The sequence below is a fragment of the Monopterus albus genome, unplaced genomic scaffold (assembly GCF_001952655.1).
Source record: "Monopterus albus unplaced genomic scaffold, M_albus_1.0 scaffold51.1, whole genome shotgun sequence".
NCBI lineage: Eukaryota > Metazoa > Chordata > Actinopteri > Synbranchiformes > Synbranchidae > Monopterus > Monopterus albus.
In genome coordinates this window covers 1,027,375-1,042,372 of record NW_018127931.1, presented here as the reverse complement: position 1 = coordinate 1,042,372, position 14,998 = coordinate 1,027,375, and the positions used below count along the sequence as shown (strand labels likewise).

Genomic DNA, 14,998 nt, shown 5'->3' with positions numbered 1-14,998 from the left:
AATGCCCTTGAAGAGTTGAACAGATCAAGACCTCAATGGCCTGTATAGCTGAAAGTATGCTGGACTTATTAAGTGCCGAAAAAGGAGGGAAGATCCCAGAATAATAATAATAAACTAGAAAACTGCATTTCCTGTCGAAAATGCGTGTGTGGATGCGAATTGCTGAAAGATCACCCTGAATATGCTGAAGACTTTGACACCTGAATGGTTTTGCTAGCTGAAAGTATGCTGAAGTAGAATTGTCCTATTCATTTGAAAGGTGCAAAACTTTCAAAATAAAGCTACATATTTCAAAAGTATGAAGTTTAGAAACATTCTGAATAGAAGCATGAATGTCCTTGAAGAGCTGAACATGTTGATACCTGAAATAGCTGAAAGCATGCTGAAGGAGAATTTTTTCATTCATTTGAATGGTGCAAAACTGTCAAAATAAAGCTACATATTTCAAAAGTATGAAGTTTAGAAACATTCTGAATAGAAGCATGAATGTCCTTGAAGAGCTGAACATGTTGATACCTGAAATAGCTGAAAGCATGCTGAAGGAGAATTTTTTCATTCATTTGAATGGTGCAAAACTGTCAAAATAAAGCTACATATTTCAAAAGTATGAAGTTTAGAAACATTCTGAATAGAAGCATGAATGTCCTTGAAGAGCTGAACATTCTGATACCTGAAATAGCTGAAAGTATGCTGAAGCAGAATTTCGCCATTCATTTTTCGCCGACGTTTTGTTTCAGCGGATCTTCTGTACTGACCGTAAGTCTATGGAGCAGTGAGACAGTATGCCTGGAATGTGCGACTTACGCAAATACCATTCATCCCATCTCAGTAACACTGACAGCTGAATTCGTGACAATTTTCTCTACGATTGTCATCTATTATATGTGTATAAAGCTTAAGAATGGCATAATAGGAGCACAAAAGCGGCAAGAGGAAGAGTAAAAGCAAGCGAGAGCTGCTAGACCGGGGAGTCACGTGACACACAGGCAGCCAATGGCATTGCAGAGTATTGGCCCATTTGTTGTCTATGGACAAATAGACAAAATATAAATGTCGATTATAAAAAAAAACCCATAAAAGATATCAAGATGATTTTTGCACCATTGGTAGCTGAACGTCTCACGAGTTGAATAAAGTTGAAATGGCGTTTCTAGCCCAAGGTATGCCGGGGATATTAAGCTTCAGACTTTGCCCCATTCATTTCCAATGGGGAAATTTCTGTAAAAAAAGCTGAATATCTTAAAAAGTATAAAAGTTATAAAAAAGTTGTATACAAGCACACATGTCCTTAAGAAGATAAACAGTTTGATACCTCAATGGCCCTTCTAGGTGAAAGTATGTGGAAGGAGTTAGGTGCCGAAGAACAGTGGTAGAAACCAGAATAATAAAGAACAGGATAACGCATCCACACAATAAAGAACAGGAGAGCATAGTATGGATGCTTTACAGCATCCACACAATTACAAATAATTCTGGGCCATAAAAGGAAATGAATGATTTTTTATTTTTATTTTACCATTGTTTCCCTATCTCTAAGTGCCTTTTGGATAAGAACTTAGAGAGACTACCTATGTGCTGTATAAACAAGGGATTCTGCTCTGAGAAGTAGTATTAACAGATTATTTAGACAAGTGTTCAAGCTGTTCATATGGTCTAAAAGGTGTCATTTCAAGATGTTGCAAAACTGACTAGTAACACAACAGGCTTATATTTTTTAGACCAGTGCTAAAGTCAGGGTGCACTTATATAATTGGCTTACAAGAAATATATAATATCATTGTGACAAGCCCAGATCATATTGTTTTGTTTAGGACAAGGTTTTTGTCTCAGGTAAATTAACTCAAATGAGTGTCATTTTTTGTTGGTATGTGTTTTCTTTTATTATGTTATAGTTTTGTATCACATGTACATTGTCAGTTTTATTGTTGTTTTACAAAGTAGTTTGAACTACTTTAAGTTACTTTAGTTTACCAAACTACAGTTCTCCCTAGTGTAGCTTTGCTGTAGTTTAACTTCTTCCAGTGTGAAGTAATTGATAGTTTGCAAAGTTACATTTTTTAAGTACCTTCCCGAACACTGCAGATTTGATGCCTTACCGTTCCAGAGTTGAGGTATTTTTTCTTCTTTCCTTTTTTCTTTGGATTTACCACCTAAAAAGAAAAAGGATTTTTTTCTCATAACTCCAGCATCAACTCATTCATTCATCTGTCAGTTCAAACTATATGTGCTTTATTAAAATGGATATAAAAAATAGACATGGAATGTTGTAAAACCTGCAAAAGTAGATTTGGGAGGGGGGATCATTAGCACTCATTTGGAACCTTGTCCCTAATTACCTGGTGAATTTAAGTCCAACATTCACTCACTTTTACCTCTGCTTTTGGTCTTTACCAAATCCTAAGTGACATATCTAACTCTTTAGCTGCTAAACATTCTGCAGTGTTTCAAAGTTAATGTTGTTTGCAGTTTGGTGCTTAGCAGAGTAGAGTTAATTTCCTCAGGAAACTGCTGTCTGCTGTTGCTGGAACTGATGCTGATGAGGGAGGTGAGAGTGAATAAAAAGATGAGGTCTGGAAGTTCAGTGATCTGAAAGACCACTGATGCTCCATAAAGCCGCAGGGGCTGGTAATAATTCTCTGTGGGTTCATCACTATATATGTCCACTTTCACAAACATGATCCAGTTCAAATATTAAGATAGTGACTGTGCAGAAACTGGATTTGGCCTGTTAAATCAAAGTTATGGTCTAATTAAACTGTGCCAAGGTTAACAGAAAGAGAGGGCCTCGGGGAAACAACATGCATGTGTGGATTTATGCTTTTCTCCTTGGTTCACCTTGTACTAAGTGCACACAAGGACGCACTGTATTTACCTCTGAAGGTGGGGTACAGTCACTGAAATGTGCTTGTAACACAAACATACTCGGGCATACCAAGTGCCTTTAGTAATGCAAAACCACCCTCTCTCTAACTGCCAGCTTCAAGTCAAGAAAAAACAGGGGTCAAGAAACAGGCCAGAAATCACAAAATTACTTTGTGTGCATTTTTCTGTGTATCTACACATCTGTGTACCTGCTTGCTGTTCCAATCTGCCTGTATGCAAGTGTGATTTTGTGCATGTGTACATCTGAGTACTATTAGGCAAACACCATCTGATTAAAATGACAGTCCTCTGTGTGCTCTCCTCCATGTGTGGTCCTGTGTTAATCAAGAAGTGTAAATTCTTCCTGGGAGAAGATAAACTAGTTATCAATCATAACTGTCAGTGTGTATGTGAGAGAAAAGAAGTAGAGTGGGATGAACACTGTTCCTGCCACACGTGAGTTTAAAATGTTTGTTTTAAAACTTTATTTTAACAAAGTATTGGAGATAGAGTCAAGCCGTCCCTGGTAGGCTAGTGGTTAAGGCGCAGCACTCTTGCCGCTGCGCCCCGGGTTCTAATCAGGGTTGCGTTCAAAAGGGCGTCCGGCATAAAACACGTGCCAAATAGCAACATGCAAGTCATCAGTGTGACGATTTGCTGTGGGGACCCCTAAACAGGAAAAGCTGAAAGTGACTTTCTTTATTGGAGATAGAGCCCCTGTGAACTCAATCAGTGATGATTCTCCACAAAGAAAAGTATACTATAGACTAGCATAATAAATACTGGAAATACATGTATCAACCAAAGAAATGAATCTGCATTCTAGTTTTACTATGATGTAACTTCAGTGGAAAATATTTATTAGTAGTTTGGATAGGAACTTTGCATTCAACATGGTAACACATGTACATACAGTGCCTTGCGAAAGTATTCGGCCCCCTTGAACTTTGCGACCTTTTGCCACATTTCAGGCTTCAAACATAAAGATATAAAACTGTAATTTTTTGTGAAGAATCAACAACAAGTGGGAACGAAATTTATTGGATATTTCAAACTTTTTTAACAAATAAAAAACTGAAAAATTGGGCGTGCAAAATTATTCAGCCCCTTTACTTTCAGTGCAGCAAACTCTCTCCAGAAGTTCAGTGAGGATCTCTGAATGATCCAATGTTGACCTAAATGACTAATGATGATAAATAGAACCCACCTGTGTGTAATCAAGTCTCCGTATAAATGCACCTGCACTGTGAGAGTCTCAGAGGTCCGTTTAAAGCGCAAAGAGCATCATGAAGAACAAGGAACACACCAGGAACACACCAGGCAGGTCCGAGATACTGTTGTGGAGAAGTTTAACGCCGGATTTGGATACAAAAAGATTTCCCAAGCTTTAAACATCCCAAGGAGCACTGTGCAAGCAATAATCCATAGGACAACAATCAGTCGTATACTGCACAAATCTGGCCTTTATGGAAGAGTGGCAAGAAGAAAGCCATTTCTTAAAGATATCCATAAAAAGTGTTGTTTAAAGTTTGCCACAAGCCACCTGGGAGACGCACCAAACATGTGGAAGAAGGTGCTCTGGTCAGATGAAACCAAAATCGAACTTTTTGGCAACAATGCAAAACGTTATGTTTGGCGTAAAAGCAACACAGCTCATCACCCTGAACACACCATCCCCACTGTCAAACATGGTGGTGGTAGCATCATGGTTTGGGCCTGCTTTTCTTCAGCAGGGACAGGGAAGATGGTTCAAATTGATGGGAAGATGGATGGAGCCAAATACAGGACCATTTTGGAAGGAAACCTGATGGAGTCTGCAAAAGACCTGAGACTGGGACGGAGATTTGTCTTCCAACAAGACAATGATCCAAAACATAAAGCAAAATCTACAATGGAATGGTTCACAAATAAACATATCCAGGTGTTAGAATGGCCAAGTCAAAGTCCAGACCTGAATCCAATCGAGAATCTGTGGAAAGAACTGAAAACTGCTGTTCACAAACGCTCTCTATCCAACCTCACTGAGCTCGAGCTGTTTTGCAAGGAGGAATGGGCAAAAATTTCCGTCTCTCGATGTGCAAAACTGATAGAGACATACCCCAAGTGACTTACAGCTGTAATCGCAGCAAAAGGTGGCGCTACAAAGTATTAACTTAAGGGGGCTGAATAATTTTGCACGCCCAATTTTTCAGTTTTTTATTTGTTAAAAAAGTTTGACATATCCAATAAATTTCGTTCCACTTCATGATTGTGTCCCACTTGTTGTTGATTCTTCGCAAAAAATTACAGTTTTATATCTTTATGTTTGAAGCCTGAAATGTGGCAAAAGGTCGCAAAGTTCAAGGGGGCCGAATACTTTCGCAAGGCACTGTATAAGCATGCATCTAGAAGTACACATGATCTCACCTCATAGACATTGAACTGGCTCTGCCCTCCGGATAGCTCTCTGTAGCTGGTGCTGAACTCTCCAATAAAGTCATGACTACATCGAGATATGAGGAAACCAGAGAGAGAGAGAGAGAGTGAGAGCAAAAGCAATATATTTTAACAGTAATGGATAATACTTGCCATTTAATTATTTAAGATAACACACACAGACAACAATGCAGTAACGGTCCCAAAATGTGAGGTATGTACAGTCATGGCCAAAAATATTGTATCCACTGCATTTCTATTAGATAACACACCACTTCTCCCAGAAAATTGTTGCAATCACAAATTCTTTGGTATTTTCATGTTTTTTGTTTGTTTGTTTGCATTGGAACAACACATAAAACTGAGGGAAAAAAGCTAAATCTGATACATTCCACACAAAAGTCCAAAAATGGACTGGACAGAATTATTGACATCTTTTCAAAATCATCAAAAATAGTTTGTATTTCAAGTATGTGATGCTCCTTTAATTTGTAATGAAATGTACCTGTAGCAATCAACAGGTGCAGGCAATATAAAAATCTCACTTGCAACCAGTTAGAATGAAGAAAAGTTCATTCAACCTTTGTGTCATGTGGACCACACTGAGCATTTGAGAAGCACGATAGTGGAAAAGCACGAACAATCTCAAGGCTATAAGTCCATCTCCAGAGATCTTGCTCTTCCCGTGTCCACTGTGTACAACATTGTCAAGAAGTTTACAGCCTATACCACTGTAACTAATCAAGTCAAGTCAAGTCAAGTCAAGAATCTTTATTGTCATTATGCATAGCACAATGAAATTTTTTCCATCAGCTCTCGGCTTAAAAGACAGACATATTATTTACACAACACAAAATTGTATAAGTCAATATAAAAATATGAACAAATAAAAAGGGATGTATGGGACTTAATCAGGTCAGCAGCAAGAGTGTAGTAACATTATGAGGTGCAGCTCAGTGCAAATCTCAGTCTTTAGGAAGAGGTGTGGGGTCCAGTGTTCTGTGTGTGTCCATAGGGGGGAGGTTGTGTGTGTGACTAGGGGTTGGAGGGGGTGATTGATTTCACAGCTCTGGGGAAGAAGCTGTGTCTCAGTCTGTTTGTTTTAGTCTTTATATTCCTGTACCTTTTCCTGGAGGGAAAAGGCACAAACAGACTGTTGCCTGGGTGGGTGGGGTCTGTAGCAATCCGTCCGGCCCTCCTCTGGATCCGGTCCGTGTATAGCGAGTCCAGATCCAGAAGAGGACTCCCTATGATGCCCTGAACTGTTCTCACCACCTGGGTCAAGTCCTTTCTGTCCTGTGCAGTGCAGCTCCTGTACCACACTGTCGCACTGAGACAGAGGATGCTCTCTACTTTCACTCTAGAAGTTTGTGAGCAACTGAAAGGAGAGACTAGCACGTTTCAGCTTCCTGAGGAAGAAAAGCCTTTGCTGGGCTTTCTTCACCAGGTGGGATGTATTCAGAGACCAGGTCAGGTCAGATGTGATGTGGATGCCCAGGAACTTGATGTTATCCACTTGCTCCACCACCTCCCCGTGTATGAGAAGAGGAACATATTTTGTCTTCCTGGACCTCCTATAAATCCACAATGACTTCTTTAGTCTTGTTGGTGTTCAGGACAAGATTGTTATCTGAACACCACCTTGTCAGGTGCTGGACCTCCTCTCTGTAGTGAGTCTCATCATTGTCTGAGATGAGACCCACTACGGTGGTGTCGTCTGCGAACTTTACTACTGTGTATGTAGGGTGAATGGCATAACAGTCATGGGTAAACAGAGTGAAGAGAACTGGGCTGAGCACACAGCCCTGTGGTGTGCCTGTGTTCAGGACCAATGTGGATGATGTGCACCTTCCGATTCTCACCACTTGAGGCCTGTTAGTGAGGAAGCCCTTAATCCATTGACACATCATGTTAAGGTTTAGTCCCCCTCACCAGGAGGGTGAGGGAGAACTGAGGTAGGACTCAAATTTGCAGACCCAGGTGCTAGTAGAAAAATGGAGGTTTAATGGGAAAAAAACACACAACCAAGGTAACAGAATCAGCGTATAGTACAATAACCCAGGTAGGGCAGGGGTGGCTGAGGAGACTAGGATGAGCAGATGAGTAAGAGGAGGAAACAGGAGAGTAGAGGGACATGACAAGGCAGGCGAGAAGACAGGAGAACGGCGACAGGTGAGATGACAGGAGGGACACAGGAACGAGAAGAACAGAGCTAGTGTAGTGCTCGCTGTAGCGCTAGCTGTCCGGAATTGTCCGGTACCTATGGCTGGGAAAATCACCGTCAGATACACATGGCTAGGAAAGTTCACCAGAGGTAATCACGGCATCGCCGTCAGATACACATGGCTAGGAAAGTTCATCAACATGAGTGGCCCTATCTAACACAAAAACAAGAAAAACAAAAATCTCGCTGTTCACTCAAACTGTCACATACTACCTCAAAATGTCCGTGTCTAACATAGTGTAAGTTAGGTAATGCGCCGGCGAGGACGGAGCGTCTCCCAGGGGTTTAAATAAGGTAGGGAAGTCATTACAATAACGCACCTCAGCTGTGCGCGACAACCCCCGAGTCACTAATTACAGCAAGCGACACAGCTGAGGCGTTGATTCCATAAAAAAGAGAGAGCAGGAGGGAGAAAGACAAAAGAGAGGCAGGTCGTGCCGAGCGGACCTGACACATCATTGCAGGCATTCCCAGATTGTGCAGTTTCAGTGCCAGTTTGTGTGGGATTACAGTATTAAATGCCGAACTGAAGTCAACAAATGGCATCCTGACATAAGTGTTAGGATGCTCCAGGTGGGACAGGGCTGTGTGTAATGCTATTGAGACAGCATCCTCTGTTGAGCGGTTCTCTCTGTAGGCGAACTGATGGCTGTCCAGACCAACAGGGACGACGTACTTGATGTGCTTTAGAATGATCCTCTCAAAGCACTTCATAATTACTGACTGAACTACTCAGAGTTGATTAAACCAACTCTTTTCAGCTGTTCTGAAACCGAAAACTCCAAGTTTTCCAACTCTGTGTAAGTCAACTCAGAGTCCTGGTTTGAACTCTGAGTTTGTTAAACCTCCTCCTTTCTCTGGCCCCTGCTGTAGCTGCAGGAAGAGAGACTGGTGTTGTTTCTCGAGATGAGGGAGATGTACAGTTCCTCTGCTGCCAGGTGTATCGAAGTGTGCAAAGAAACTATTCAGAGTGTCAGGGAGGGTGGGATCATGCCTGACCTGCTGGTTGTTGCCTCTATAGTCTTTTATTGTTTTGATGCCTCTCCACATACTCTGTCTGTTGTTATTCATGAAGTGCCCCTCAATGCGCTGTTTGTACCTGCGTTTGGCCAGCCAGATGCCCTTCTTTAGTTCTTTCCGGGCTCTGCTATAGGCCAGCCTGTCACCTGATCTGAATGCAGCATCCCAAACTTTGAGCAGAGGTGGCACTGTATTGTCCAACCAAGGTTTAAGGTTTGGAAAAACCCTGATGGAATCTGTAGGTAGGACAGCATCAGTACAGAACTGCACATAGTCCAGAACAGCTGATATATAAGCCTCCAAGTCTGAGCCTTCTTTGAACACCCCCCAGTCAGTATGCTCAAAACAGTCCTGTAATGCTGAAGAAGCCTCCTCCGTCCACACCTTAACTGTTTATATGCTGGGATCAGCTCCACAGAGATGTGATCTGACATGCCCAGGTGTGGAGCTGCTATGGCCTTGTATGCTCCCTGGATATTGCAATAAACCTGATCCAGGATGTTTTGTCCCTGGTTGGAAAATTGATGAATCTATAGAATCTGGGAAACACTGCTTTAAGTTCCACATGGTTAAAGTCACCAGCCACAATCACAGCTGCTTCTGGGTTTGCATTCATCTGCCTGCTGATCAGGCAGTACAGCTCCTCCTCCTCCTTTAGCGTTAGCTCGTGGTGGTATATAGACGGCTACAATCAGGATTGAGCAAATCTTTCTCACCGTTTCAAAAGGTCTGCATTTCACTGCCAGATATTCCAAGTCGGGGGAGCAATGTCTCCCCGGACGTGGATGAAAGAAAAGAGTAAATGACAGATTGCAACAGAGGATTGCTCGAATGGTAGATAAAGAACTAAATTTTAATCAAATTGAAACTGACCTGCAGGCACAGGGTGCAACAGTGTCAGCTCACACTACCCGTCGCCATCTGAATGACAAGGGAGGCTATGGTAGGAGACACAGGGGGACCCCACTGCTGACACAGAAACACAAATAAGCCAAAACTTATATGGGGGAGCTACAATCCTTCTGCAAGAATGTCCTATGGACAGATGGAACTACAGTAGAGTTTTGTGGAAGAGCACATCATTCTATGGTTTTCACAAAATGAAATGAGGCATTCAAAGAAAAGAACACCATCCCTACAGACAAACATGGTGGAGGTTCACTAATGTTTTGGGCTTGCTTTGCTGCTTCATGCACTGGATGTCTTCACTGTGTGTATGGCATTATGAAATCTGAAGACTACCAATGAATTCTGGGGTGCAATGTAGGGCCCAGCGAGAAAAATTTGGGTCTCCGTCAGAGTCATGGGTCTTAAAGCAGGACAGTGACCCAAAGCATATTTCAAAAAGCACCCAGAAGTGGTTTCAGACAATGCGATGGAGAGTTCTTAAGTGGCTAGTAATTAGTCCAGATCAAAATCCCATAGATCACCTGTGAAGAGATCTCAAAACAGCAAATGGGAGAAGGAACCCTTCAAATCTGAGAGACCTGGAGCAGTCGGCAAAAAAGTGGTCCAAAATCCCAGTAGAGCTGTAATAAAATCATTGATGGTTACAGGAAGATATTGATTTGCATTATTTTGTCCAACGGGTATACTGCCAAACACTGAGTTGAGGGTGTCAATAATTCTGTCCAGTCCATTTTTGGAGTTCTTTGTGGAATGTATCAAATTTGGCTTGTTCCTCCGATCTTTTATGTTGTTCCAGTGCAAATAAAATAAACAGGAGAATACCAAAGAATTTGTGATTGCAACAGTTTCCTGGGAGAAATGGTGCATTACTTGACAGAAATGCAGGAGTGCCAATATGTTTGGCCATGACTATACAGTATAATCTCAAAACACAATACTGGTAAACTGTGAGCAATTGCTGACATTTTGTCAGACTGTCTGTTGTGAGCTTTTGAATCAAACTGACAAAAACAACTTAAAGTGAAAGTAACAATGGTGAATATTAATGCAACATCACCGTGGGTGAAAAAGACACCACACATTTTTATGTAGATGGAAATTATTTGGAATAACACTTAAACTGAGTTCACCCGAGCAGCTTGTAAAAGTTGTTAGCTTTTCTCAGTCTGACTGAAAAATATTACACCAAAACGCCACTGTGTTCCATCTATCAGACCAAGAGTGACACTGACTGCAATGTATAAAGAATAGAAAAATAACCCCCTGTTAAACAAATGTCACTCCTCTTTCTTTCTGCCTGACTATCACCAGTCAGTCCAGACTCATCATTAAACAGTCAATCTGTGATGATCCTGCACTCAGTTTCTCTACCTACTGAATCAAAGACTACAGCTAATCATGTGTGATTTGCATTAGATTAGCTGCACACAGGAAGCTAACATGGATGTTATGTTGGATTTTAATGTAATTAAGAAGAGAAATAATAAGGAACTGTTGTCTCTTTATTAGTGATAACTATTGTAGCTATGAGGTTATCAGATCCATAATTGTGCAATAAGCTTCAATAGGTGATCCAACTAAACTCAATAATAGAATAAAAAATTACCAAACAAACAGATGTTTGCAACTATATATACATATACTATGTATACCAGGGATCCCCAACCCCCGGTCCACGGACCGCTACTGGTCCATGGATCATTTGGTACCAGGCCGCCATTTTATGCATCAGCGACACAAGTTAAACCTTTTAAAAAATGAGCCAAAAACAAAATTCACTGGAGAGCTTTTTCGGGAAGGAACGAGCCAACGATGGGACAGCAGAAGGGTCACAGACTGCCAGAAAGAAAGCTGCATTTAAAAGAAAATACCATGATTCCTATCTAAGTTACGGGTTCATCAGGTGATACACAAGGTCCACATCCGCTATGCATAATTTGCAGTGACCAACAAGCTAATGAAGCCATGAAACCCTCAAAAATGCTCCGCCACATTGAGCCAAAACACCCTTGGAATTTTTTTCTAGTTGCAGGGAAACAAGCCCAGGGCTCCCACTGACTCTGCATTATGGTGAATTGATTATTATAGTGTAGAATTATTGTAATTGCCTAATATAAAGTGTAATTGTTGCATTCAGATTACATACTATGAACTGACAAACGTTTTTGTTATTGGAACCCCCGCGCCTCTACCCGGTCCACGGAAACATTTTCATGCATGACACCGGTCCCTGATACAAAAAGGTTGGGGCCCCTGATGTATACTACACATTTTGACTGACCATGGACATTTTTTAACACAATTTTCTTCTTTCTTTTTCATTTCTTCAATTGGCTTCCATAGTCTATTAATCAATCTGTCATCTGATATGTGTGGTGTTGTTTCAGTAATTGTTATTTAAAAAATGCAAGGAGTGTTGCTTCATGTATCAGTAAGCCTATGAAAATCTGATTCTGAAAATCGAGTTGAAGTAATAAATCCAGGAGTTTTTAAGGTTTATCCAATGGCAAAATGTTGCACAGTGGTTTATAATATAATGAAGAAAGATTTAACCGCTGTGGAAAATGATCATGGTGGCAATTATTATTTATCTTGCCATGAAAAAATTGAGGTAAAAAGTAGAAAAACTATGTTCACATTACAACGCAATCCATGAATGTGTGCTTGCATGTACTTGACTGGCAAATGCAGCACCTTGTTAGATGATGTCACACTGTATTCTGGTAAACATTATTTTCTGAAAATACAGTAGCGATACCACAACACTAAGTCTTGTTCTGAGTATCCACAGTTGCATCAACAGGCTTGTTACCAAATAAATAAAGAACAATTGGTCTTGTTGGTTTACTGCCGTTCCGTGAGCATTGTTAGTTTAGAGACTTCACACAATACAGCGGGTAAAATAAGTATTGAACACGTCACCATTTTTCTCAGTAAATATATTTCTAAAGGTGCTGTTGACATGAAATTTTCACCAGATGTTGGTAACAACCCAAGTAATCCATGCATACAAAGAAAACAAAACAAATAAGTTCAGAAATTAAGTTATGTGTAATAAAATGAAATGACAGAGAAAAAGTATTAAACACATGAAGAAATGGAGGTGCAAAAAGGCATGGAAAGCCAAGACACCAACTATCAGTAATTAGAAAGCAATCCTGCCCCTTGTCAGTGGAAATTAATATCAGCTGGTTCAGTCCCAACTGATGGCCTATAAAAAGGCTTCACACAAGAAACATCTCATGATGGGTGAAAGCAAAGAGCTCTCTTAAGACCTTTGCAACCTTATTGTTGTAAAACATACTGATGGCATTGGTTACAGAAGGATTTCTAAACTTCTGAATTTTCCAGTGAGCACTGTTAGGGCCATAATCCGGAAGTGGAAAGAACATTTCATCATAAACCGGCCATGACCAGGTGCTCCTCACAAGAGATCTAACAGAGGAGTGAAAATAATTATCAGAAGAGTTGTCCAAGAGCCAAGGACAACTTGTGGAGAACTTCAGAAAGACCTGGAATTAGCAGGTACAATTGTTTCAAAGAAGACAATAAGTAATGCACTCAACCGCCTGTATGCATGCTCACAACGCAAGACTCCGTTGTAAAGCAAAAGCATGTTGAAGCTCGTTTAACGTTTGCTGCACAACATTTAGACAAGCCTGTGAAATACTGGGAGAACATAAGCTGGTCAGATGAGACCAAAATTGAGCTCTTTGGATGCCATACACATCATGTTTGGAGGTCAAATGGCACTGCACATCACCCCAAAAACACCATACCAACAGTGAAGTTTGGAGGTGGGAACATCATGGTGTTTTTCAAAACTAACATGAGCTGTTTTTCAGTATATGGCACTGGCAAACTTCATATAATGGACAAATGTATCGAGACATTCTTGATAAAATCTGCTGCCATCTACCAGGATGATGAAGATGAAATGAGGGTGGACATTTCAGCAAGTCAATGATTCCAAACACACAGCGAACAAAACTCTAAATTGGTTTCAGAGAAAGAAAATAAAGCTGCTAGATTGGCCCAGCCAATCACCTGACTTGAATCCAATAAAAAATCTATGGAAAGAACTAAAGATCAGAGTTCATAGAAGAGGCCCGTGAAACCTTCAAAATTTGAAGACTGTGTGGAAGAATGGGCCATAATCACACCTGAGCAATTCATGCGATTAGTTTCTCCATAAAGGTGGCGTCTTGAACCTTTCATTACCAACAAAGGCTTTTGTACGAAGCATTAAATACATTTCAGTAAGCGTGTCCAATACTTTTTCCCTGTCATTCCATTTTATTACACATAACTTAATTTCTGAATTAATTGTTTTGTTTTCTTTGTATGTATGGATCACTTGGATTGTTTTCCCGACATCTGGTAAAAAATTTCATGTCAACAGCACCTTTAGAAATATATTTACTGAGAAAAATGGTGACGTGTTCAATACTTATTTTACCCACTTTAAATATTTATTTCTCACTAAAAACAGTCATGATTTACTGTAGTAACTAACGGGTAAGTAAAAAATGCCTGAAAAGGTCTCATAAACTATGACACATGGCTCGTTCCTATTAGTCAAGTCAAAATTTTTATTTGCCATTTATGCATAAACAATCTAGGCATATAGGAATTCTTGTGCAGCTCTCCTTTTAAGGAGTCAAAAGCCAGAAAGAACACTTAGTCTTAAAATAAAAAGTTACATAAAGGCAACAAAGCATTAAAACCGCAGTACACAAAAATAGGGTAATAGTATTTTCCCAGTGAACTTCAAACATCGCACTTAGTAATTCACATGGTGGAGTTAGATATGTCATTATGCTTGGTGAGGTAGTGAGGGGTTATAACATACTAAAACACAGTTTATATTAAGGCTTGTTTCCATTGCTTGGTATTATTATTATTATTATATTATTTCTGCTATTATTCAGGTCCCACAAGAGAACACTGTTGATGAGGTGCTCTTATAAAATTACCTTGTGGAACAATTCTGTATTATTATGGCGCATGTCTAGTAAGGGGTTATTGCACATATATTCTCACATTAGCTATTAGCTATTTTTAATAATACAACATACCAAAATTAGCATTGTTTCCCTGGTATTACGTGGTATTAGTTTGGAAGCAAATGAGTGCAGTGGCCTCGTTCAGATAAATGGGTGTGTTTTTTATGCAGTTGTTGATCTGAACACAGCTTAGAGTTTAATTTGTTCTTCTGTACTAAAGTAAAAAGCACTAGAGGTGTGGAACCAGATGAAAACATAATTCTTCCAATTTGGCCTCTAAATCAGTTCAAGCACAGTCAGTACTGGATTACCAATGTTTACCAGATTAGTTGTGTATTTGTTTGCAGCCTGTAATTTATCTATATGATTTATTGTCCATCCATCCATCCATCCATTTTCCTCTGCTTATCCGGGACCGGGTCGCGGGGGCAGCAGTCTAAGCAAAGATGCCCAGACTTCCCTCTCTCCAGACACTTCCTCCAGCTCGTCCGGGGCAATGCTGAGGCGTTCCCAGGCCAGCCGAGCGACATAGTCCCTCCAGCGTGTCCTGGGTCTTCCCCGG

General features: G+C 40.4%; 1 protein-coding gene across 1 annotated transcript in view; it reads right to left on the bottom strand.

Moving 5' to 3' along the window:
- The window catches only part of LOC109960890 (copine-8), a 137,119-nt gene that overhangs the window by 26,868 nt on the left and 95,253 nt on the right, over positions 1-14,998 (bottom strand). The window contains exons 11-12 of the mRNA XM_020601317.1: positions 5,269-5,344; positions 2,097-2,150 (exon numbers count right to left, since the gene is read on the bottom strand). Coding sequence (XP_020456973.1) covers positions 2,097-2,150; positions 5,269-5,344 — 130 coding nt within the window. The remainder of the gene's footprint in view (positions 1-2,096; positions 2,151-5,268; positions 5,345-14,998) is intronic.